This window comes from Carlito syrichta, unplaced genomic scaffold (assembly GCF_000164805.1).
Source record: "Carlito syrichta isolate Samal-C Ts95f unplaced genomic scaffold, Tarsius_syrichta-2.0.1 Scaffold163154, whole genome shotgun sequence".
Classification (NCBI taxonomy): Eukaryota; Metazoa; Chordata; class Mammalia; order Primates; family Tarsiidae; genus Carlito; species Carlito syrichta.
This window is the reverse complement of record NW_007107250.1, coordinates 104,390-127,858: the sequence shown is the minus strand read 5'-3', so window position 1 is coordinate 127,858 and position 23,469 is coordinate 104,390. Positions and strand designations below refer to the sequence as shown.

Genomic DNA, 23,469 nt, shown 5'->3' with positions numbered 1-23,469 from the left:
CACACCCGGCTAATTTTTTTTTATTTATTGTAGCGATGAGGTCTCGCCAAGTTGCCCAGGCAGGTCTCGAACCCGCGGGCTCAGGCCATCCTCTCACCTCAGCCTCCCAAATGCTGAGCCACCAAGCCTGGCTGAGCGGAATTACAGGCTGAGCCACCAAGCCTGGCTGGGCGGCCTTCTTGAGTCTTATGCATCTCATAGTTCTAAGAGTGATACAGAGAAGGGCCCGTGTGTGACCAAGGACTCTTTCAGAGCAGCTCAGCAAGGCTTTGCAGATGGCTGTGGGCACTTCCACCGTCGGTGCTCACGGGGGTGCCTTCATCCCCCGACTCCAGTGCGCTGCCTCGTTCTCTACCCTTCACCCCCGTGTCTTCTCTCCTTACACCAGGCCGGGCACACGCATTCAGCCTGACTCGGAAGCTGGTTCTCATGGAATCAGCCTCACTGGTCATGTCAGAGCTGGAGCCTGCGGCCTCTGACCTTTCAGTAGGGAGCCAACAATCCTTCCACCACAGCCTTCCAGAATAGCTGGAACTGCAGGTGTGCACCACGACGCCTAACTAATTTTTTTTTATTTATTGTAGAGACAAGGTCTTGCCATGTTGCTTGGGCTGGTCTCAAACCCATGGGCTCAGGCATTTCTCTCGCCTCTGCCTCCCCAAGTGCTGGGATGGCAGGTGTGAACCACCGCACCCAGCCTAAAAGTCACCTTTTCATTGAAGCATTTCCTGAGCACTCTAGAAGAACATCTAATTTCCCCTTCCCTGTTATGTTTCTGTTGTAGAGATGGGGTCTCCTACATTGCTTAGGTTGGTCTTGAAGTCCTGGCCTCAAGCAATCCTCTTGCCTCAGCCTCCCAAAGCAGGTGAGCCCCCACACCCAGCCACCCTACCCCATTTTTTTCCCCTCTCCTTAGCAGTAATCATCACCTAACAATTTACTTCTTTATCTTGTTTATTACTATCTTCCACACCAGAATAAAAGTTCCAGGAAGGCAGGACTTGGCTGTCTGGCATATAGTAAGTGCTCAATGGACATTTGTTGAGCAAATACATGATAAGGGCATCAAGACAGCACTAAGCCAGCAGGATGTGTCTGGGAGCTCAGTGTTTGTCACTGCACACCCCTTGGAGACTAACACATCACAGACCGTGGAGAATTTACCTACAGAGTCAGCACCACACAGTCCTGGAGGGACCTGGGTGACTCACCTGTGCAGAATGACTTCTGGCCAGGTTCCAGTGACTCAGTGGCATTCCCCACTTGTGCAAAGATCTCCACGTTGTACGCTGAGCCAGGCGTTAATTCAGTGACTGCAGTGCAAGTGACTCCAACGCCCGTGACTACCTGTGTGGCGTTGCTGACATCTCCAACCTTCTCAATGAGAAGGAGGTAGAAATAGGTGGGAGAGGCTTCATCAAAGTTCTGCCAACTCAATTCTGCTACCGTGGTGTTGGTTCTTACTCCAGTGATGGACACACGGCTGGGCCCTTGATTCAAAAAACAAATTTAAGTAAAAGCACAGATTTGTTAGAATTTCAAGACTATTTTATTTACTACATTCCAAAATAGCCTGACCCCTTCGGAAAGATTGAACAAAGCTAATATCTGCTGGCTCAAGAGATGGAAGAAGTCCCAAAAACACATTCAGAAAATGATTAGACAGATTAAATCTTCAAAGAAGTCGAATTTTTAGGCATCTTCTAACACTTCAAGTTGACATATATTTTTAAACTATGATTCCCAATTTGTTTTTAAATCTAATGCATGAAAGGTCAGGCTCAGTGACTCAACCTGTAATCCCAGCACTTTGGGAGGCCGAGGCAAGTGGATTGCCTGAGCCTGCAGGTTCGAGACCAGCCTGGGCACCCTGGTGAGACCCCGTGTCTCTACAATTAAAAAAAAAAAATCTAATGCATGAAAGAGAAAATTATACCAAAAACACTGAAGCCAACATCTCTAACACGTATTTAATTTGAGTATCAGCAAAACTCCCCTCTCCCTGTTGCAGGCAAAGTGCTTCACTGGGCGTGTCTTCTAAGGCCAACATGAAGAGGTGACCCTCCTCCAGACTGGATTCCCAAGGGATGATGGGAACAATTATGTTCTCCCTTCCTATGGAGTCATTTCTGCTTCTAAAGACAATTCTAAGCTCACGTGGCTTCAACGCCAGAGCCCATGGGAATAGCAGAACATTTGCAGAGATCGATGTTCTCAACTTCAGTGGTTTCAGGGTCACCCTGGAGCCCAGAAACACACTGGTCCCTCCCCCATCATTTAACCAGTGCCTCCTCCAAGTGAGGGCCAGGGAGACTATCCCTTCGAAGGGCACCCAAGGCCAGGCATGAATCCCAGCACTTTAGGAGGCACAGGCGAGAGGACTGCCTGAGTCCAGGGGTTCGAGACCAGCCTGGACAACACGGCGAGACCTCATCTCTGCAATAAATTTAAAAAATCAGCTAAGCGTAGTGGCACATGCCTATAGTTCCACTACTTGGAAGGTTGAAGGATCGCCTGAGCACAGCAGGTCAAGGCTGCAGTGGCCGTGAGTGTGCCACTGCACTCCAGCCTGGGCTACAGTGAGAGTTCAACTCAAAAAAAAAAAGAAGGGTGCCCGAGAGACTTACGTGTGAACTGTGCGATAGAGTTGGCATCACCCCGGACATGGTCCACCTCAGGAGAGACAGTGATGTTATACAAGGTTCCTGGCACCAGGCCCCAGAGGGTGAGCTCTTTGTGAGGCGTGCTGGTATGGTTAGAGCCATGCACGGACTGCACGACTAAGTGGTAGGTATACTCGGAAGCATTGTCTATGCTCCGCCACTCCAGCTGCATCTCAGTGGTGGTGACATTGACCACTTGGATGTCATACACTGCACTAGGGGCTGGTCAGAGGAAGGAAGGAAAAGGAAGCCTGTTAGTGACCACCATGACATCCAGCCTCATGTCAATGTGCCTGTCGAGAGAACTTTCTCTTCTGCCCTCAAACGCTCAATTGAGTCCACAAAGGGCACACTCCAAAATCCAGGTGGGAAATGCACACACTCAGTTCTTCCAAGAACTCTGGCCCTTCCATAATACAGGTGGACTTAGTTCATCACACCCTGGACTTTTGGGCTTTGTCTTAAAATGGCCCTGTACCCCCGACGCTCTCAGCCCACAGGAGCCTGTCCTCTGACTACCCACCCTCCACACACTCAGCCACTTGCAGTGCTCACGTGTAGGCTCAGAGGTAACAGCAAAAGCAGGGCCTTTTCTTGGATGCTGCTTTCAAAACCCACCTCTCTTTACCTGGCAACCAAGGTCACCTCTAGGGAAAGGAATTGGGTGGCTGGAGGACAAAAAAAGGAAACACTTTCACCGTAAAACTCTGTGTATTAAAAAAGAAAAAAAAAGCTGTGCTCGGGGGCTCAGCCTGTGATCCCAGTGCTTTGGGAGGCTGAGGTGAGTGGATTACCTGAGCCCACGGGTTCGAGACCCGCCTGGGCAACTTGGTGAGAATAAAATCAAAAAAATTAGCCGGGCGTGGTAGTGCACACCTGTGGTTCCAGCTACTTGGAAGGCTGAGGCGGAAGGATCGCCGGAGCCCAGCAAGTCGAGGCTGAGGTGGCCAGGAGAGTGCCACTGCACTCCAGTCTGGGCAACAGAGTGAGACTCCACTCAAAAAAAAAAAGGAATATTCATAATAAGCTGGTGAGTGGGAAAAAAGTAGACTACAAAACCACATGTACAGATGACCTCGATGTTTGTAAAAGAATAGTGTGTGTGTGCGTGTGTGTGAATATTGTAAAACATCATACACCAAAAGTTATCAGTGATTATCTGATGATGATTTCCTTGTAATTTTTTTCCTGTTTGCTTACCTGTATTTCATATAATATGTATGCATTATTGTTACAAAAAATGTTTAAGATTTTTCTTAGATAATTCAAGAAAAATGATGTTTGGAAAACATGACATTTATAAACTCTATTGATTTTCTTTCAGAAACATGACTGACAGAAAAGCCTATCTGCTTACCAGTTCTACTGTAAACTATTCGAGATGGGCCTTCAGTTCCATTTGGTCCTTGTGGAAAAATTTCAAAACTATAGTTGGTTCCAGGGTCCAAGTCACCAACAACAATACTTTGGTTGGTGGTTGTTACTACCCAAGATTTCTCTCTATGCTGTGTAATATGCATATTAAAGGATTCTGAGTCATTACTCCTCCAAGCTAAGCCAATTTCCCTTGTGCTGACCATTGTCACTCGAAAGTCGGAAACTGGACCTGGGGCTGTGGGAAGAAAGGAAACAACTCAATTTAGAACTTATTTTCCAAAAGATAAGGATAACCAACTGTCACAAAATACTTATACCAAGATTAAACACACACTTAGGACAGCTGATCTTTTTCTCTTCTTGGTACCATCAGCTACAACATGAGCCTTGCAGAAGCTGGTGTTTCTGCCCATGGCAAGAGCACCTGGCCACAAGAGTGCAGAAACTGTGTACTTGAGTTGTAGAGAATCATTCACAGGAAACAAGAGGAGGCATGAGCCCAGGGCCAAGAGCTCAGGCTGCTTTATCTCAAATGCATTCACCACTAAGCCTCCCAGAGACTCTCCTTAGAGAGATGAAGCCAAGGCTGCTGCTGAATCCCCAAAATCCACTCCCCTTTTCTTCCTTTATCACACAATTCCAGATTTTTAGCTGTGTACATGGCTGCTGGGAATTAAAGACTACATTTCCCAGCCTCCCTTGCAGCTAGATATAGCCATGTGACTAAGTTCTGGCCAACAGAATGAGAGCAGAAGTATCCTCAAAGGGCAGAGCATGACCTTTGCCCTTACTCTTCTTGTGGTTGGAACGTGGGTGTGCCACCTGGAGCTCAGGCTGCCCGGCTCTAGAACCAAAATTGTAGTAGTGGCTGCAGCTCCCTGATCCCAGGATCACAGCTCAGAACAGACATTCCTGGATCCAGCAACCACAGCAGAGCTTTCCCAAGTCCTCACTCTGCTGTCTGTGACAAAGATGGTAAACTCTCCTGGGGGCAGGGGAGTAGGTGGGGGAGTTGGAGAGACAGTTCTGCAGCTTAAGTCAGGGAATCACTTCTGGGGGGCCAAGTCCAAAGCCTGCTCCCCAGCTGTTATGGGCTGAATTGTGTCCTCCGCCCTCCAGATTTATATGTTGAAGTCCTGGCCCCCAGTACCTCAAAATATGACTGTATTTGAAGACAGGGTCTTTAAAGGGGTAGTTAGGTTAAAATGAGGTCATGATGGTAGTCCCTAAGCCAGTATGACTAGGGTCCTTTTAAAAAGAGGATATGAGGACACGAACACTCAGACTGGAGGATGACCACATGAAGACACAGGGAGAAGGCAGTCACCCATGAGCCAAGAGGAGAGCCCTCAGAGGAAAGTGAACCTGCTGTTACCTTGATCTCTGCCTTCCAGCCTCCGGAATGGTGAGAAAATAAATTTCTGTTGTATAAGCCACCCAGTCTGTGGTACACACCATAGGAGCCCTAACAAACTAATACAGAAGCCCTGCCTAGGCTTCTGTGAGCCCTCAATACCCAGGGTAAATCCCTTATGGTTAAACTAGCTTGTGGTTGCTGAGCTAGTTTAGCTGAGCCCTGGCTAACACTCTACCATCTCCATGCACCCTAACCCTGGGCTTCTGTTACAGGACAAAGAAATAAACCCTTGTCATCCGGGCTCAGTGGCTCAGCCTGTAATCCCACGCCTTGGGAGGCTGAGGTGAGTGGAATGCCTGAGCCCGCGGGTTCGAGACCCGCCTAGGCAGCAAGACCTCATCTCTACAATAAATCAAAAAATCAGCCAGGCGTGGTAGCGTGCGCCTGTAGTTCCAGCTACCTGGAAGGCTGAGGCGGAAGGATCGCCGGAGTCCAGCAGGTTGAGGCTGCGGTGGCTGGGATCAGCCACTGTGCTCCAGTCTGGGCGATGGAGTGAGACTCCAACTCAAAAAAAAAAAAAGAAATAAACCCTTGTCTTCTTTAAGCCACTGATGTTTGGGGTGTTTTTGCTGTTGTTGCTCACAGATGAACCTAATCCTAAACACAGACTAAACAGTAAAAGAAAAAAAGGTGAAGAAATGTAAGCAGATTTCATTTTCCCCAAAGAGCCAGCCCAAAAGACATCTGTAAGAATCCTGAGGCAGGCGGGCTCGGTGGCTCAGCCTGTAATCCCGCGCCTTTGGGAGGCTGAGGTAAGTAGATTGCCTGAGCCCGTGGGTTCGTGACCCGCCTGGGCAGGCGAGACCTCATCTCTACAATAAATCAAAAAATTAGCCGGGCGTGGTAGCGCGCGCCTGTAGTTCCAGCTACTCAGAAGGCTGAGGCGGAAGGATCGCCGGAGCCCAGGAGGTCGAGGCTGCGGTGGCCGGGAGCAGCTACTGCACTCCAGTCCGGGCGACAGAGTGAGACTCCAACTCAAAAAACAGAAAAAATGCTGAGGCATGCTTCCTGAAAAAGTGTAGACTGTCTAGTGGGACAAGCCTAGATCCAGAGCCGGGCACCCCTGTCACTCACTCGCTCTGTGGCCTTGGGGCAGGTGTTCAGCCATGCTGGGCTATAGTTTTCTCATCTGTAAAAGGGGTCCTCACACCCACCATTAAGGCCACTGCAATATGTGTAAACCTCTTGGCACAGTGCAAAATTCACTGCTGGTGTCAATACGATGGATGAGCTATATATATTATACCACTATACCACTAGTGCACCATTACTGTTTTATTTTATATTATCAGCCTTCTTGAGAACAGAAAGCTTCTTATTTTCTGCCAGCCGTCATCATCTTTGTCTAAGCAAACAAAGATGAGGCAGAGCTGTGCCAGGGCTTCATCAGAATGCAGCAGCCGAGGGAGACAGGGACATGAAGACCCAGGTCCTCTTTGACTCCCTGTATCAGACCGCTCTAGGTCCCTACCACATCAGAAGAGTCACAACAAGCACAGGATAGAGTCGAGACAGCCTGGAGATTTGATCTCACCTCTGTCACTTACCAGGTGTGACACCACCTACATCACCTATCTCATCCTTGGCTCCTCCTCCATAAAATAAGGCAAATGCCAGCCACATCCCTGGGGTGTTGTGAGCCTTTCATGAACCAGTGCCAGGAGAGCACGTCACACGAAGCTCAGTGTGTGATCCACATCAACCAGCGGTCACCGTTATCATGACACACCCCGAAGGGGGACCCACATGCTGAGCTGGACATTCCTCGAGGGCAGGACCAAAACTTCTCTGTCCTGAATCTGGGCCTGGCCAGCAAGAAAGGTTAGCAAGAGCCAAGTGTGAACTCACGGGTGTATACTTGGAGAAAGCCCGGCATGCACTCGGCACCAGCTAGGAAAGGATGCACTGTGATGCTGTAGAAGGTGCTTGAGTGGAGTCCAGGGATGACGGCATGGGTTTCACTGACAGTGAGGTTGAAGGCTTCAGTCTCCCCAGACACATGTATCTTATAGGTATAGACAGAGGACGACTCATTATCACTGATTTTCCAGGTCAGGGTCACACTGGTGGCACTGATGTTCACAACTGTGATGTCAAAAACCTGACTGCAATCTGTGAGGACACAAGAGGAGTTCAAAATAACCAGAATGGCCAAGCCAGAAAGAGAGCGAGAGAGCGAGACAGCGCGTGCAGTCGCCGTCAGGGCATGGCCACTGAGTCTAGGAAACACTCCTAAGTATTATTCCTTCCTCCTCTGCACCAGCCAACCATGACTGGGAAAGGAGGAGCATCTCAGCCAAAGTTAGGCACCGGTGGTCAGTGAAGAAATGACCTGGCCAACTGCAAATGCACAGTCACTCTTTGCCCTTTTTTGAGTTGACTTTTGGAGATAGGATAGACTCATAATCGAACAGTAGCAAGAACCCTACACATGCCTTGCCCCAGGTGCCAATCCTCAAGCGTATGTCCATCCAAAAATGAACATTCCACTCCACAGGACCAATTAAGATGACCCATTTGCCACGAGGAAGGTCTGGGTTCCAGGTCAGCTCTTCTTTCTAGCAGGTAGACCTGAGGGAAACCACCTGAGCCCAGTTTCCTCCTCCGTAAAGCAGGACAGCGGTCCTAATCTCAGGAACAGATCAAATGAGGGGGCCGGTTACTCACCATGTGTCCAATCCCCCTCCTAACTCATCCTCTGTCCTTCCCCTGCCTGCCCTGTGCCCAGAAGACTGACCCTGCACATGCCATCACCAAGGGCCTTGCCGCATGGGCCGTGACTAGGTTGTACCAACCAGCAATCTGGGCAGGGCTGCTTGCTAGAGGCCCGAAGGGGAATATGGTCAGAGCCTTTCTCATCAGTTCCTACTCCTGATACAGCTAAATCCCTCACTGCCTGGGCTCTCACTGGGCTCCAGAAACACCCTGTCCTCCAGAGGTGGCTTCAACCCTAGAAGTGGCTTTCTGCCATGGCTAGTCTTGAGTTTCTCATTGTCCCTTAATGCTCCGATGGTTCCCTGAACCCTGCACCATCTAAGTAGTCACTTGAAAAATACGGGGCCCTTTCTCTATGTACGTGTGTATGCGTGGGCATCCGCGTCTAAGGCAACGGACCGAATGTCTCCGTCCCCCCACAAACTCTAATGTTCAAATCCTCACCACCGGTGTGACAGTGGAGGAGGACCCTTTGGGAGGCAATTAGGTCACGAATTACCTCCCTCACAGGAGCCCTCACGGATGGGATTAGTGAAAGAGGGCTGACAGAGATCCCTCCCTCACCCCTTCAAGCTCACGAGGATACAGGCAGTCTGCAACCCAGAAGAGGGCCCCCACCCAGAACCCCACCATGCTGACACCCCAATCTCAGACTTCCAGCCTCCAGAACTGTGAGAAAAAAATGTTCATTGTTTACAATACCCAGTCTAGGGTAATTTGTCATAGCAACCCAAACTCATTAAGACCTGTGTATGCATATACTCTCCCCCATATACAGAGAGAAAAACTACTCTAATTATCATCCACCAAGCACTAAGCTCAACACGAAATAGGATATGTGTGTATTTACACGACCTAGGGCCTAAGATACAATCGCTGCTTTTGCTCAAACTGCTTTAAAAATCAGGGAACCCAAGGCCCACACTAATCCACACAACCCCCTTTAGCAAGTCAGGCAAAGGGCCCTTCCCCTGAATGGACCCATCCCTGGGGTACATGGCTTGCTGAGGGCATACAGGCTAGATGTCAGCCCCTTTCCCCCTCATACAAGCTTCTCATGTGCAGGATACCCCACCGCGGCCAACGGCACCCGTGGAAGGTTCCTGTCTTCTCCTCCAACTGACCCACCCACTGGAAACCAAGCCCTCCTCACTTGAATGCCCCCACCTGTTGCCCCTGCTGGTCACTGAGGGCCCCAAGAGGTCAGGGGTCTCTCCTACAGCCTCATCTTCCCCGCCTCACCCACACTTTAGAAAAACCAGTATGAGGGGAGAAAGAAAGGACACAAGCGAACCCTCCCTCGACGTGACACCAGGAGAAGCTGTTAATTCCTGACAGACACGGCTTGTCACTGACTCCTTGTTCATATTTTCTGGCTCTATATGCGTAACACAGCCCAGCTAGTGATTGACTCTGGGTCTCCTAAAACATGTCCCCCTCCCCTACTTATCACTAAAGCCTCCAAATACTGGCCAACTTACAGAGTGGAAGCATTGATCAATTGCAGCAAGGAAGCAGCAATGTGCTTGTCAACAAGCTTTTCAAAGAAAGCTCCATATAAAGTCCAAGGCAGGCCAAAAAAGGAAATGCATTTTCTTAACTTGGGGTAGGGGAGGGGGAATGGGGGTATAAGAAAACAATGATTGGCCGGGCTCAGGGTCTCAGCCTGTAATCCCAGCACTTTGGGAGGCCAAGGCAAGTGGATTGCCTGAGCCCACGGGTTTGAGACCCACCCGGGCAACTTGGCAAGACCTCATCTCTACAATAAATCAAAAACTAGCTGGGCATGGTAGCATAGGCTACCATGTAGTTTCAGCTAATCGGAAGGCTGAGGTGGAAGGATCGCTGGAGCCCAGCAGGTCAAGACTGAGGTGGCCGGGAGCGTGCCACTACACTCCAGACTGGGCGACAGAGTGAGACTCCAACTCAAAAAAAAGAAAAAGAAAAAGAAAGCAATGATTGATTATTCATAAAATAAAATGATTGCATCAGTGTGTGTCACTGGACACCATGCCAAGATGTGAAAGACAGACACAAAGCAGGGCCCGGTGCCTACAGATGGTGGCTACTCAGTGCACTTTATGGCACTTAGTGAAAGATGTGCCTTGCCCACAGAGTTAAGAAGAACTCACCAGACCTACTCTGTCCAAAATGTCTTCCAGAAAGCTCCCTCTGACAACAAAACTGGATGCTAAGCAAGAAAAACTCAGAACCAGAATCACAGAAGACAAAACTGTGCCAGGAAACTCTAGCTGAAGCCATTTTACAAAATTCAACATACTTGTCTTGAAATCTACAGCCTGGGGCTGTCCTTCTGTGCCATCCGCAGCTTGAGAATACACGGTAGCCTTGAACTGAGTGCCAGGCGCCAACCTAACAAGCCAGACTTCTGTGTCTTGGGACCGCTTGTCAGAGGATGGGTCTGTGTGTCCCCGGAGGTTCCCATCATGCACAGGGGCAGTGGGGCTGCTGCCGGGCCGGGCCCAGCTCTCTGTCCAGCTTCTCTCTGTGTTGTTGGCATCTGTTGCAAGCACAAGAGGAAAGACATTAACTGCAAGAGGAACATAACCCTGTCTTCTTTCAACGACCCCACCCATAAGATAACACATCATACAGTGTCCGCAGCAGGTTCTCTGTAAGTATCTGCTCCCTACCTCCTCCAGAGGGAGACTCTGTCCCCTGACAAGGCCCTGGCATTCAACTCCGTGATGTGATTCCAGCAGTGCCACAGATATCTGGTGCTTTTCTTTCAAACTCTGCTACTGTGGATCATTCTCCCTTCTCTGGGACATTATCTTCTCCCATCCCAGGGATAGCTCTGTGACCCAGACTTTACTCCTCAGAGCCTACTCGAGGCATTTCCCTGGACCAGACCCCACTAGTGGGCAGCTGCAGGGTGTGAAGCTAGGGACTGCCTGCGGCCATCTGTCCTAAGGCTGTGCAGAGGGAGCGGCGAACCAAAAGGAGAGAGAGGTTAAAAACCACCTTCTCTCTTTCCCCAAGGCCTGTAGCAGGGAAATAGACACAAGCCAATAAATTGCTCTTTCCGCCTAAGCTGTTTAAAGTCTGGTTTCTGTCCCTTGCAAGCAAGGATGCTGACACTAGCTTTACAGTTCTGTTTCCTTAGTGTAAAACAGGAATGAAGGCTAGGAGTGGTGGCTCACCCCTTTATGTGAGCAGGATTAGGAATGATCACTCTTTATTCACTTTTGAAAAATGAAAACCCTTGTCATAAAAAAAATTCAAAAGTGACCAAGTGTGATGACTCACTCCTATAATCCCAGCACTTTGGGACGCCGAGGCAGGAGGATTGCTTGATCCCAGGAGTTTGAGACCAGCCTGGACAACATAGCAAGACCTCATTTCTACAGTGAATCAAAAAAATGAGCCAGGCGTGGTGATGCGTGCCTGTAGTCCCAGCTACTTGGGAGGCTTAGGCGGAAGGATCACCTGGGCCCAACAGGATGAAGCTGTGGTAGCCATGGTCGTACCACTGCACTCCAGCCTGGGTGACAGAGAAAGATCTCTGCTCTAAAAAGAAAAAAAAAATTAAGGATGAAAATCCCTGCCCTTCTCATTCCACAGTTGTCCCAGAAATCCCCCGAAAATGCTATGTCATCTGCAAATGATGACGCCAGCATCAACACAGGAGACGTCTGCTGGGTTTGCCGGCTAAGCACCCTTTTCTCAGTGAACATGCTCAGTTCCTCCAAAGGCCCAACTCAGGTTAACACACTTGTTATTTGCTCAACTGGAAGATCTAAAGCTGAAGGGGCCGCCCACTCTCCTAGATGTCAGACTCCAGAAAGTTTCCAGGCCCACTGCCATCCCAAGCCCCGATGTGTTTCCCTGGGAAATAAGAACCACTTTTCCTTCCATCCTCACACAGGTAGGGGATCAAGCTCAAATGTGGAGGAAACGCCCTCTATATATCCTAAAGCCCTACACAAATAGAATGACTTTTTAAAAAAAACTAAGAAGTTACTGAAAGTCAAAACCAGTGAAAGAGATGGGGGACACACGTCTGCCACTCACCCAAGCCACTTTCTGTCATCAAGGGATGTCTCTGCGTCCCATCGAATTCTGGGAGATATGGGTTGATGTGTTGAATCCCCGGCTTCAGGCCTGGAATGTTGGCCACTAAGTCTCGAGTCGACTCTTCATGGCTCCCAATACTTTCCAGGAGCATCCGGCAGGAGGCAGTGCCATTGTCACCACTCCAGGAAAGAGCGGCCTCCCTCACACTCACGAAGGATACATGGAGACCAGAAACCGGGCGAGGCTCTATTTTAGAAACACACAATAAACAATACCCATTAGCGGCACAAGATATTTGCAGTCGCTGGAATGACTGGGGTGTCCGATGGGTCAGTGCGACTCGCTAGAAATACATCCTCTGTACCAGAGTCTGTTGCACTTATGTCATCTGTCAGCAGGGCAGGGGAGGAAATCATGATGAAGAAAAGAAGAAAAGGGGTAAACCTCAAAACCAAAATGGCTGAGATCTGCACTGTCTCCAGGTTAACCCCAACAATGACTTGAAACTCTTCTAAATTGGCCCTTTGGAACAGCAGCATTTGGTTGTATTTGTTTTAGACATCAGGAACAAAGCATCCAATAAATGACTGCTAAGCAGAAAGGTCTCCATTCAAGACAACGGGAATAATATCACGTCATAGCACCTAAGACTTCAACTAAGGAGCACGCCCCTGTATTCCAGCTCCAGGTGGATTTTCCAGAAGACTTTCCACCTATAGTGCACCCAGTCCCTCCTTCCATCACCTTCTTTGGTTGATGGTGACATTAATCAAACCACTGAGCCACAAGGGCATGCTCTCCTTCCCTTTTGAGATGAGAACATGGAGACCCAGAGAGGCAGAGCAGCTTGCTAAGAACACACATACTACTGGTGACAGTGGGAAACTGGAACCCGGCTCCAGCTTCAAGCCCATAAAAGCATAGGTCATCCATAGCCTTGCTAAACTACTGTCTGGCCATGTGTTTTCTGAGCTATGGCCAGGTCATAATTTCCTACGGCCTCCTCCTATCTCATCCCTCTCCTTTCCTTTCTCTAATTTACTTTCTAAAGAAACTACATTTTCCAATCTTAAAAAAAAAAAAAAAGCACAGGTCATGGTGCAAACAGAGTGAAAGCCGGCCTGGGGTCTGCAGGTGGCTGAACGCAAGACACTGGCCTAGATAGTTCTAAGGTGCCATACAGCTGTGAACAATGTGATCCACTCTGTGAGTCAATTCCTCACGTCAAACATTTCATGCAAAGATTTCTAAGTGGAATCACTCATGTCTTTTTGTAGTTGTGCATCACTGCACCATGGGGGTCTGGAGTTAGGCCCCCGGGTTTCTGTCCCACCACTTGATGCTCAATATTTCTGAGATCTCAAAAGAAACCTAACTTCTTCACAGTTTCTTCAACATTGTCCTCATGGTGACCGCGAGGACAAAATAACATACCAAGGACAGCAAAGCACAGAGTACATGCTCAGTGCACAGCAGCTGGTGAACCCGCTCTGACACAGCCCTGTGCTCGGGGCTCTAAGGTGGACAAGGACACCCCATCCCTTTACTGGCTGCTTCCTGCCACCTCACACCTCTGCTTCCCTGCATCACCTACTCCGTATCACCTCGTCCCATCACCATTTCCAAATTCTGCGTTCTTTTTCCTCAAACTCTCTCCTATCACCTTTCCGCTCTCTCCTCCTTCCCCTCTCTCTTTCACAGTGTGACACAGCAAGCCTTGATGGTGGGATTTCCTCTAAAATCGTGCCCTGAGATGCTCCAGAGGTATCTGTGAAGGGGCCTGTGGCACCCATCCTTGAGGCTCCTCTCATGCTCTGTTCTTTTTGTTTTTGTCTTTTGGGCTTCTGGACGAGATGTTGTTTAAAGAAACGGTTTCTGGGATAAAAAGATGTTGAAAGCCACAAGTATGGTGTTTGTGGCTCCATGCCCAGATGGTTTGCTGTGCTAGAGACCTAGCTCCTCTCCAGTCAGGCTCTAGGACTCAGGCCCAGGGCCTGGGAATCACCCCATCCCATGTCAGAAAACAGCAGGGGACCTCTTTTCCCAGTGCTTAGTTCTCCTCCTCCTAAAAAGAGCTTCTCACTTGTCGTTTTGCTTTTTAATTTTTGGTTCTTTTCTAGCTTAGAACCAAGAGCTAAGTTTGTAGCCAGAATAGGTGGCTCAGGGTAGTGACATCTAAGCTAAACCAAAATTTAAGCTGTCAAATCTTAATTAAAACTGAATGTCATCAGACTCTTATTCCACATGAAACACACACTCCTCTGGAACATGGACCAAATCTTCCTGCCCCACAGAAAGTCCTGGGAATAGAAACACAGCACCAACTTCCTGGGGAACTTGAAAGCTGGTAATGACCACCAGAACACATTTCTAATGAAGCCTCTACTCCCGAGTCTTAGCAGGAAAGCAGGGATTAACCAATAATCACAAAAGATTTTTTAGATCAAACAGTGAGAAGTAGAACTTCCCAAAACACATATGACCTTAACACTGAAGGATCTGGTCACCCGAACTCCTGGACTTGAAACAACACGGTGCCTCTTCTCCTCTTCTGGTTTATAAAAACCAATCTCTTCCCAACCAGCAACTAGAATGAACAAGGCTCTAGGACACAGGACAGTAACGAATGGTTCGCGACCATCCCTGGGCACCAGCCATCTCACCTGTTGTGACATTTATGGCCACAGGATCTCCCCAAGAGCCACTGCCTATTCCTGGAGTGATGGAGACGGTGTATGGAGTCGCAGGACTTAAGCCAGTGATGTTGTACGTGGTCTGGCCGTCAACAGTGATCGTCTGCTCACTTTCCACCTGGTACTTGATTCTGTACTTATACTTAGAGGCAGTTGCGTCGCTGTTATTCCAAGTTAAGGTCACACTGGTTGGACTCTTGAAAACAGCTTTAATGTCAACCACATGGCTGGGTCCTGAGTTGTTTTCAAGAAAAAAGAACAATTATATTTTAAAGAGAAACGTAAATGCAGAATGTGCTCCGTATGTCTACTTTCCAGAGAGCATTTTACATTCACACAGTCTCATTTCTCTTTATTTGCCTCCTGACATCCCTGTAACATCATTTATTTTCATATATATATACACACACACACAGTACAGACAAACCCATCAGAAATTGGCCATTTGGTTGTGATGGGAACATGGGGTAAAATCTGTATAGAAGCTGATATTTTTTTAAAAGTTGGGAGAGGGAATATAAGCTCATCTCCCCATTCTCAGAAAACACTGCAGGTAAATATACTGTAGGATGTGGAAGCAGTAATGATGGTTTTGCCAATCTCTGACATCAGACAGAAGCTCAGCAGCTTCTGACATAAAGCAGGCGGAAGCTCAGCAGCTTCTGACATAAAGAGAAAAGGACTGGTCTTGGGGTTCAGATCTGGACCTGAAAACCTGCCTCTTCCCACCAGTTGTAGAGCCTGGCATTAGCCCCCTCAGACCTGTCAGTCTCAGGTTCCTCTGTTGACTGCTCTGACACCACACAAAACACAAAGGACTATGACGGAGTTACCACGCCATAATAATCAAGGCCACAGGACTTGGACATTTTAGACATCTGGGTTCAGAGTCCAATTCTGCTGTCATGTGATTTTACTCAAAGTCATTTCACCTCTCTGAACCCCAGTCTCACCACTTGTAAAACTGCGGATGTACAGGATGCCATCACGGTGATTAGCCATAAAACTTCCAAATGGATGCAGCTTGGCTAAATTCACAGTTGAGGAGAAACCACCCAAAACAGAAGAGCAAAGCCCAGGGAATGAGGCCCTGTTCTCACAGAGTTTGGGACAGACATCGGAAGAGTGAAGATGGGACAGGTGGCACCATCCTGGCGTGTTCATAGAGAGGGTGCCCCACCCGGCCCATGGCAGAGGCAGACATTCTCCTGCTCAGTGAGAGGGGTCAGGAGAGGAAGTGAGAGAAAGGAAATGGAATAAGCAGTGAGAGAACATATGGCCCACAGTTCAATAAGCATCGTGCCGGGAGCCCCTCCAGATATGAGCTTCCTCTTTATAAAGTGTCAAGTGCATGTGGTTAGAGAAGCAATTTTGGCTGCCATCTAGTCAATGACAACCATGTGATAACAATAAAACAGTGACAACAGTCGCAGTGGCAGAGACAGCAGGAATACCAGCAGCCCTATTTGGGGCTGACATGTCCCAGACACTGTATAAGTGCCAAACAAGCATGTTCTCATTCGTGTCGCAACACTTCATGAAGAAGGCTGTGGTATTATTTAAAAGAAGGTGAAATGTGTTGGCTAAGTTTTGTTGATTGACAAAGGGATTCTGGGAAGGTTTTAGAAAAGCAGTTCTTTCGTTTCAAAAGTTCAGAACAGAGAACAGAAAACATTTTTTTTTTTTGAGTTGGAGTCTCACTCTGTCACCCAGGCTAGAGTGTAGTGGCATGCTCACAGCCACTACTGCCTCAGCCTGCTGGGCTCAGGTGATAATTCCACCTCAGCCTTTCAAGTAGCTGGAACACAGGCATGCGCCACTAAGCCCAGCTAATTTTTGCTTTGTTGTAGAGATGAGGTCTCGCCAAGTTGCCCAGGCTAGTCTTGAACTCCTGGGCTCAGGCAATCCTCTCGCCTCTGTCTCCCAAAGTGCCAGGATTCCAAGTGTGAGCCACCATACTCAGCCAGAAAGCACAATTTAAAATAGTTTTTAAATATATGGGGAGGTATTAAACTGGGCACAGTGGAATACATCTGTAATCCCAGGACTTTGGGAGGATGAGGTGCGAGGACCGTCTGAACTCAGGAGTTCAAGACCAGCCTAGACAACATAGCAAGATCCCCATATCTACAAAAAAAAAAACATCAAAAAATTAGCCGGGCATGGTGGCATGCATTTCTAGTCCCAGCTGCTTCATAGGCTAAGGAGGGACGATTGCTTGAGTCCAGGAGGTCAAGGCTGCAGTGAGTTGCCATCAAGCCACTGTACTCCAACCTGGGTGACAGAGTGAGGCCTCATCTCTAAAAAAGAATCAACAATATAAATAAATAAATAAACAAACAAACAAGCAAACAAACAAATAGATGAAAACGAGATCTAAAAGGATCAATGACTTGCCCAGGGTTGCACAGCTAAACTCTGGAGGACCCAGGGAGCAAACCCAGGTCTCTGACTCTGTGTATGTGCTATCACCGCTCTGTCATCACAGGGCTTAGGAGCAGGCGGGAAGGAAAGTGTCAGAGCAGCTCGGGAGAAACCAGGACATCCCGCAATCAAGCAACAGGGCCAAGTAGGGGAAGAAGAAACAGACAAGATGTAGCAGTCACTTTTCACGGGTGAGGCCCCCGTCAGGGGATTTCAAACACACTGCCAATGTGATCATGTTTAAATACATTCTCCAAACCCCACAATCCATCCGGAAAAAAGTCCTGCTCACGTGTTGACACTTCTTGACAGCAGGCGGTGGCGCCATCGGAAAAGCAGAAACTGTAGTTTGTCCCAGGAGCAAGCCCCCCAAGGGGATTCTTCCAGTCCCCGTCTGATTGGGAGTTCCAGTGAAACTGGTCGCTCAAACCGGTCACATTTGTCACAGAAAAGTTTCCTGGCATCTCAGTAAGATGAATCTCAGTGGTTGTAGACGTGAAACTGAATGACCCATTGCTGAAGCCTAAAACACAGGAAGGAAATACAAAACACAACGTAATAAAATAGCCCCTCCCACCACACACTTGCCATGCACCAGATTCTGGATGGTATTTTCTTAAATCTATTATCACCCCTTCCTCTCCCTACTTTGGTAGATCACATCTAGGCAGAGAAGACTTCTTTTGCCCCAGTGACTGAAGCCTGCACAAGGTACCCACCAGTTTATTTACCAAACTGATTAACAAGAGGAAAACCAACCTCAGAACTTTCCCCACTGTCGAGGCTTTGCATGATTACTCATATTTACTGGGATTTGCCTTATTAGAAGGATTCAGAAAGATCTGCCCCCTGTAATGGCATTATGAGAACAGTCTATGTACTTTATCTAACTGATTCACGGACTTTAGGATTTTACCAATCAGAGAAGAAAAAAAAGTTCCCAAGTTTGGCAGACAAATAAATTATTATTATTATTATTATTTTAGAATTGGAGTCTCACTCTGTTGCCCAGACTTGGAGTGCAGTGGCACGCTCACGGCCACCACAGCCTTGACCTGCTGGGCTTAGGTGATCCTTCCGCCTTAGCCTTCCAAGTAGCTGGAACTACAGGTGTGCGCCACCACACCCAGCTACTTTTTCTTGACTTACTGTAGAGACGAGGTCTCCCCAAGTTGCCCAGACTGGTCTCAAACCCGTGGACTCAGGCAATCCTCTCGCCTCTGCCTCCCAAAGTGCTGGGATTACAAGTGTGAGCCACCACACCCAGCTGACAAATGTTTTTCCTTTTTCCACCAGTTTTTATTTTTCCCAAAATACATGATTTAAATATTGTTAAAGACAAATACTGTTGTCTTTATTATATAAGCGTTTTATAACAAAAAAATTAGTAAGGTCATAATCCCAGGATGGGATTATGCTTTCAACTAAATATATTTAGCTTTCTTAAAATATATAATGCTTTCAACTAAATATATTTAGCTTTCTTAAACATTTCCTGTCATATCCTTCTTACTTCCTTTTACTAAACCAGGGAATGGGCCAGCCCTAGTCTACACCTGGGTCTCAGCCTTTTATGTGACACAAAACACACAGGAGACTACCTCTCATTTCCAAAGGTTATACAAACCGTGTACACCATTTTTTAAAGTAGCAAATGGGCAAGGTAGCAGCACAAGAAAATGCTTATGGGATGACAGCAGATAAAATATATTTAAAAACACCGTATCACAGTTTCAACTAAGTTAAATCACCCATGGGTGTAGATTGGAAAAAAAAATCACAGAAAACGTAATTTTTTATATTTTTCAGGGTTACGCAATGATATGAATTTCTTCTTTTGTTTACTGTTTCCACTCTCACCCCACTTCTAAAGAAAAATAGGAAACCAAGCAGGTGTTAACAAATCGCATTTTCTGTGATTTTTCACACTGCTGTTAATGTTGCTGGGTCCATTAGGGGGCAGTAGCGAACAGCACAGGAATGGAAGGAGCGTGGTACTCACAGTCAGTGGCGCTCACGGTCTGTAACAGAAAAAGAACATGGAAATCAGAGTCATTCAGCCACGGAAATGCAAATCAGAAATTAATCCATTGATGATTTAATAGTGGGGGTGTGGTGCTAAGAAGTCCATTAAGCCAAGGGCTGCTGGCCAGGGTTAGGATGTCTGGGGACAAAATAAACACACGGAGGGGTCAATTACAGTCAAAGGATGAACTTGGTCACAGGAGGCCACAGCTGTTTCTCCCATAGACCCCCCTCCCCCGCATGGGGGCAGCCACCACCTCCCTTTGGCACGACGAGTTGAGGCAGAAGGACACAAGCAGAGTCATGGTCGTTGGAGTGAAAAGAAAGAGAACCAAGACTAGCACTCCCTTCCCCGGGGCCACTTCCAGGCCATCACACCGGGTGGAAAGTCAGATAAGCGGCAGAAGACGTCCACTGGGCTCAGGATTTTCAATATACAAAAATCCATCTTCTTCCTTCCAGCAGTAGGTGGCAGTGATTTTTTTTTTTTTTATCATATGGCAAGCAGCTTTGGGTTGAATAAGCATTTGAAACAGAAGAGACCTTAAAGATTTCGCTGACAGGCTCTCAATCTGCAACTTTCCGATCTGGGCAGGGGTCCTCGGGATGTTCCCTGTCATCCCTAAATTAGTTCTCTGTACCTTAAAAGCCTAAGGTAATTCAAGGTTGTACATTCTATTGTTCCATGAACACATCTTTCTGGCTAAGTATGATCCTCATGAAGAAGAAAATAACAAAAAAGGAGCTTGTGGGGAAAATGTCCTCCGACTTCCCATCCCACTTAGAATCACATGCAAACTCTTCGCCACAGTCCCTGTGGCCACCCGGGTCTCACTGTCCCCTCATGCTCTCTAAGCTGATTTCCAGCTACAGCCTTGACATATTTATTCCCTCCTCCAAGGGTCCCTGCCCAGACCTCCCCACGGCCCGGTCAAGAACACCACCTCGTCCAGGCAGCCACGGACACACACACCCCTCACTCTCTGTCCGTCACTGTCTTTTCCAAACACAAAGTAAGCTCCACAGGAAAAGAGACCTTGACTGTGCCCGGTGCCCAGAATGATGCGCACAGTAGGCACTCAGTAAATGCCACTGAAAGGAAAGAATGAGCCCAGCAAGGAGAAAGTCTTGCCCCAAGGTCCTCCCACTCCCAACTTTCCATTCCCACCTCCCCCTTATCATCTCTGGCGCCCTTGCCCTTTGACCTATGGCAAGCCCCAGTCCACCTAGCCTCTGAGGGTTCACACCAGGAAGGGAGCTAAAAAAGGAGTCCATGACCAGGCAAGTCACATGGGGCAGCAAAATTTTTTTTTTTACCCCGTGGCTGGAAACACTACTGTCTAAACTCAAGACTGGAGGCTGGCAGGTCTTAGTGGTGTTATCCCTTAGCATGCACTGCTGTGTATTGTGTCAACTAGAAACCACTCATTCGTCCAACTGAGCAGCACCTAAAAATGTGAACGATCGAGAACCTGACCTCAAGCTGTTTAGAGGAGAATAAGGGAAATAAGACCTGTCTGTCAAGACGTCAGTTAAGGCAGAAATTCAGCACGTGCGTGGGCCAAGTCCACGGCTAAAGTGCCAGAGCGAAAGCTGACAGCCAACCGCCACTGGGGAGGAGGATGGTGGTGAACTAAGCCACAGGGGGACACGCGCATGGTGCCCCAGGGTAGGTGCCATTGGCAAGGGAAGTCAGAAGAGGGTGTTCATGAAGTCTGCACATTTCAATCTGTGTCCCTCACAGGCATAGGCTTAATAAGGCATTCGGAGGCTGATGATACAAGAGCTTGGGAGTTCTTTTTTTTTTTTTGAGTTGGAGTCTCACTCTGTCACCCAGACTGGAGTGCAGTGGCCACTCCTGGTCACCACAGCCTCCACCTGCTGGGCTCCGGCGATCCTTCTGCCTCAGTAGCTGGAACTACAGGCACGCGCTACCACACCCAGCTAATTTTTTGATTTATTGTAGAGATGAGGGCTCGCCAAGTTGCCCAGGCGGGTCTCGAACCCGCGGGCTCAGGCAATCCACTCACCTCAGCCTCTCAAAGTGCGGGATTATAGGCTGAGCCACCAAGCCCAGCTGAGCTTAGGAGTTCTAGAGACAAAAGTTATCTCTGGGGAAAAAGTCATCTTGGAGAAAAAGGCAAGTTCCTGGGAAATGACAATCACAGCTCTGAGCCTGTGTTCTCAGTGCATTTGATCAAATAAACACAGGACACCAACTCTGCGGGGCACTGTTCTACGTCCTTTTAAATATTAACATGCTTAATCCTTGAACAACCCTGAGAGACGGGCACCGGTCACAAATGAGCTGCAGTGCCTGGATTTAAACCCAGGCAGCCGAACTTCAGAGTCCACGAGCTTACCCCCTAGCTACGCCACTTTTGAATATAAAGCAGGTGGAGAGAAATGTACTAGGATTTAGGGAAGACTGAAAAATTAAAACTTCAAAAGATCGTCTCAGCACGCTCCTTTCTCCCCTCTATACTCCAAAAATCCAGAAAGCAGAGTCGGAGGGCTCTCTGATAGACATGGGTAAGGCTTCTCCCCGCAACCCTCACAAAGGCCCTGATGTCATGAAAACACACCAGCCCACATCTTTTCGAGGCTCACGGTGAAACAGCGGCCAGGCCGCAAACACACTGCCTCACAGGGCTTCACATCTTTCCTGGCTTTGTCTCTCGTCTTTTCTTTAGTCTCACCCCCCACCCACCCATGGCTTAAGGGTCATACGCAGGGGAAAAGTGATCAAATACACGGCCTAAAAAGTGACCCCACACAGGAATTCAATACTGGTCCATCCTACTTATGACAATATCGATTGAGCCCTTAACCACCGGCCGATCGCTGTGCTGCAGACAGTGTATTCATCATCTCATTCAAGTCTTATAATGATCCCAGCAGGCAGGAACTGTGTTAATCGCCCTTTTACAAATGTAGGCACTGAGCCTTGGAAAAGCTAAGTTCCTGACCCCACGTCTTACTGCCAGTAAGATCCTGGCCCAGGTCAGCCTGACCCCGAAACCCTTGACCTTAACCACTCCAAGGAAGCACTGAACTGGTTCATTGCCAGTCCAGTCTCAACCCTACGGTATTCCAGGGCTGCAGGTCACAAACCCCTGCCTGTCCTGGGCCTCGGAGACAGGCCCCCATCAACCCATTTGAACTGACTAAGTCAAGGTAGCTTTTGCACATTCTCAAAAGGAGCAGTGTTTGGGGGTAAATTCATAAAGCAGTCTGGATTTTAGCAAGTGACAAAGCTTCAGGTTTCCTATTAACCACATGGCATTTTTAGGGATGGGTAATAAATGACTGAATAGCACAATGGGTAACAATAGACTCTTTATCCTTCTAAAACCAAGCCCACACACCATATGACAATAGTTATTTTTATCCACTGACGTAATTAACCAAAATGTGAACCGCTTCAAGCAATGTTAAAAATCAAATCGCATTTTATGGGATTTGGAGCAGCACAGATTTCAACTCAAAGGCCATCATTCTTCCCAGCTCTCATGTATCTCCCTTGTGAAAATGACCCAGAAGTTCCCCAGAAAACCGGTTCCTGAAAGGTAAATCATTGATCATGAAAATGACAGGCTGAGTGTCATCAGTGTCCCTCTGAGCCCCAGAAGCCTGGCAACAAACGTCACTGTAGACAACTTCCACAGACAACTTCCCAGAAGGCAGGCGGGGCTTCACGGGATGGCCTGAGTGCCTGGCGACTGTTCCCACCATAGAGTCCCAAAGACAGCAGAGCCAGCAGGCAGCATGGTGAACAACACCCACAGCACAAGGCATCAGGCAAAGCAAGACAGAACGGGCTGTTATCCTCTGCCTCATTTGGAAATAAACGACTCTCTGAACTTACTGTCATCAAGGAACTGGGGAGAAGGGTCGGCATCACCCATGAATCCATGTCCCCAAATCATCAGGTGAGGTTTTGACAGAAGGGAGGAGACCAACAACCCTACAAAGACCCCTGGCTCATCTCCCCGCTTGGGGTAGTTGGAGGCATGATGGACTCTTCCAAAGGCACCGAGGAAAAAAGAACCAGGCTGGGCGTGGTGGCTCACGCCTGAAATTCCAGCACTTTGGGAGGCCAAGGCAGGAGAATCAC

General features: G+C 48.2%; 1 protein-coding gene across 1 annotated transcript in view; it reads right to left on the bottom strand.

The window, feature by feature from the left end:
• PTPRJ (protein tyrosine phosphatase, receptor type J) overlaps positions 1 to 23,268 on the bottom strand; it is a 56,122-nt gene extending 32,854 nt beyond the window's left edge. Inside the window, exons 1-10 of the mRNA XM_008051093.2 lie at positions 23,221 to 23,268; positions 19,330 to 19,348; positions 17,620 to 17,850; positions 14,874 to 15,137; positions 12,208 to 12,456; positions 10,454 to 10,693; positions 7,306 to 7,569; positions 4,021 to 4,275; positions 2,628 to 2,885; positions 1,212 to 1,490 (exon numbers count right to left, since the gene is read on the bottom strand). Of these exons, the coding sequence (XP_008049284.2) occupies positions 1,212 to 1,490; positions 2,628 to 2,885; positions 4,021 to 4,275; positions 7,306 to 7,569; positions 10,454 to 10,693; positions 12,208 to 12,456; positions 14,874 to 15,137; positions 17,620 to 17,850; positions 19,330 to 19,348; positions 23,221 to 23,268 (2,107 nt within the window). The remainder of the gene's footprint in view (positions 1 to 1,211; positions 1,491 to 2,627; positions 2,886 to 4,020; positions 4,276 to 7,305; positions 7,570 to 10,453; positions 10,694 to 12,207; positions 12,457 to 14,873; positions 15,138 to 17,619; positions 17,851 to 19,329; positions 19,349 to 23,220) is intronic.
• Between the last annotated feature and the right edge of the window lie 201 nt (positions 23,269 to 23,469).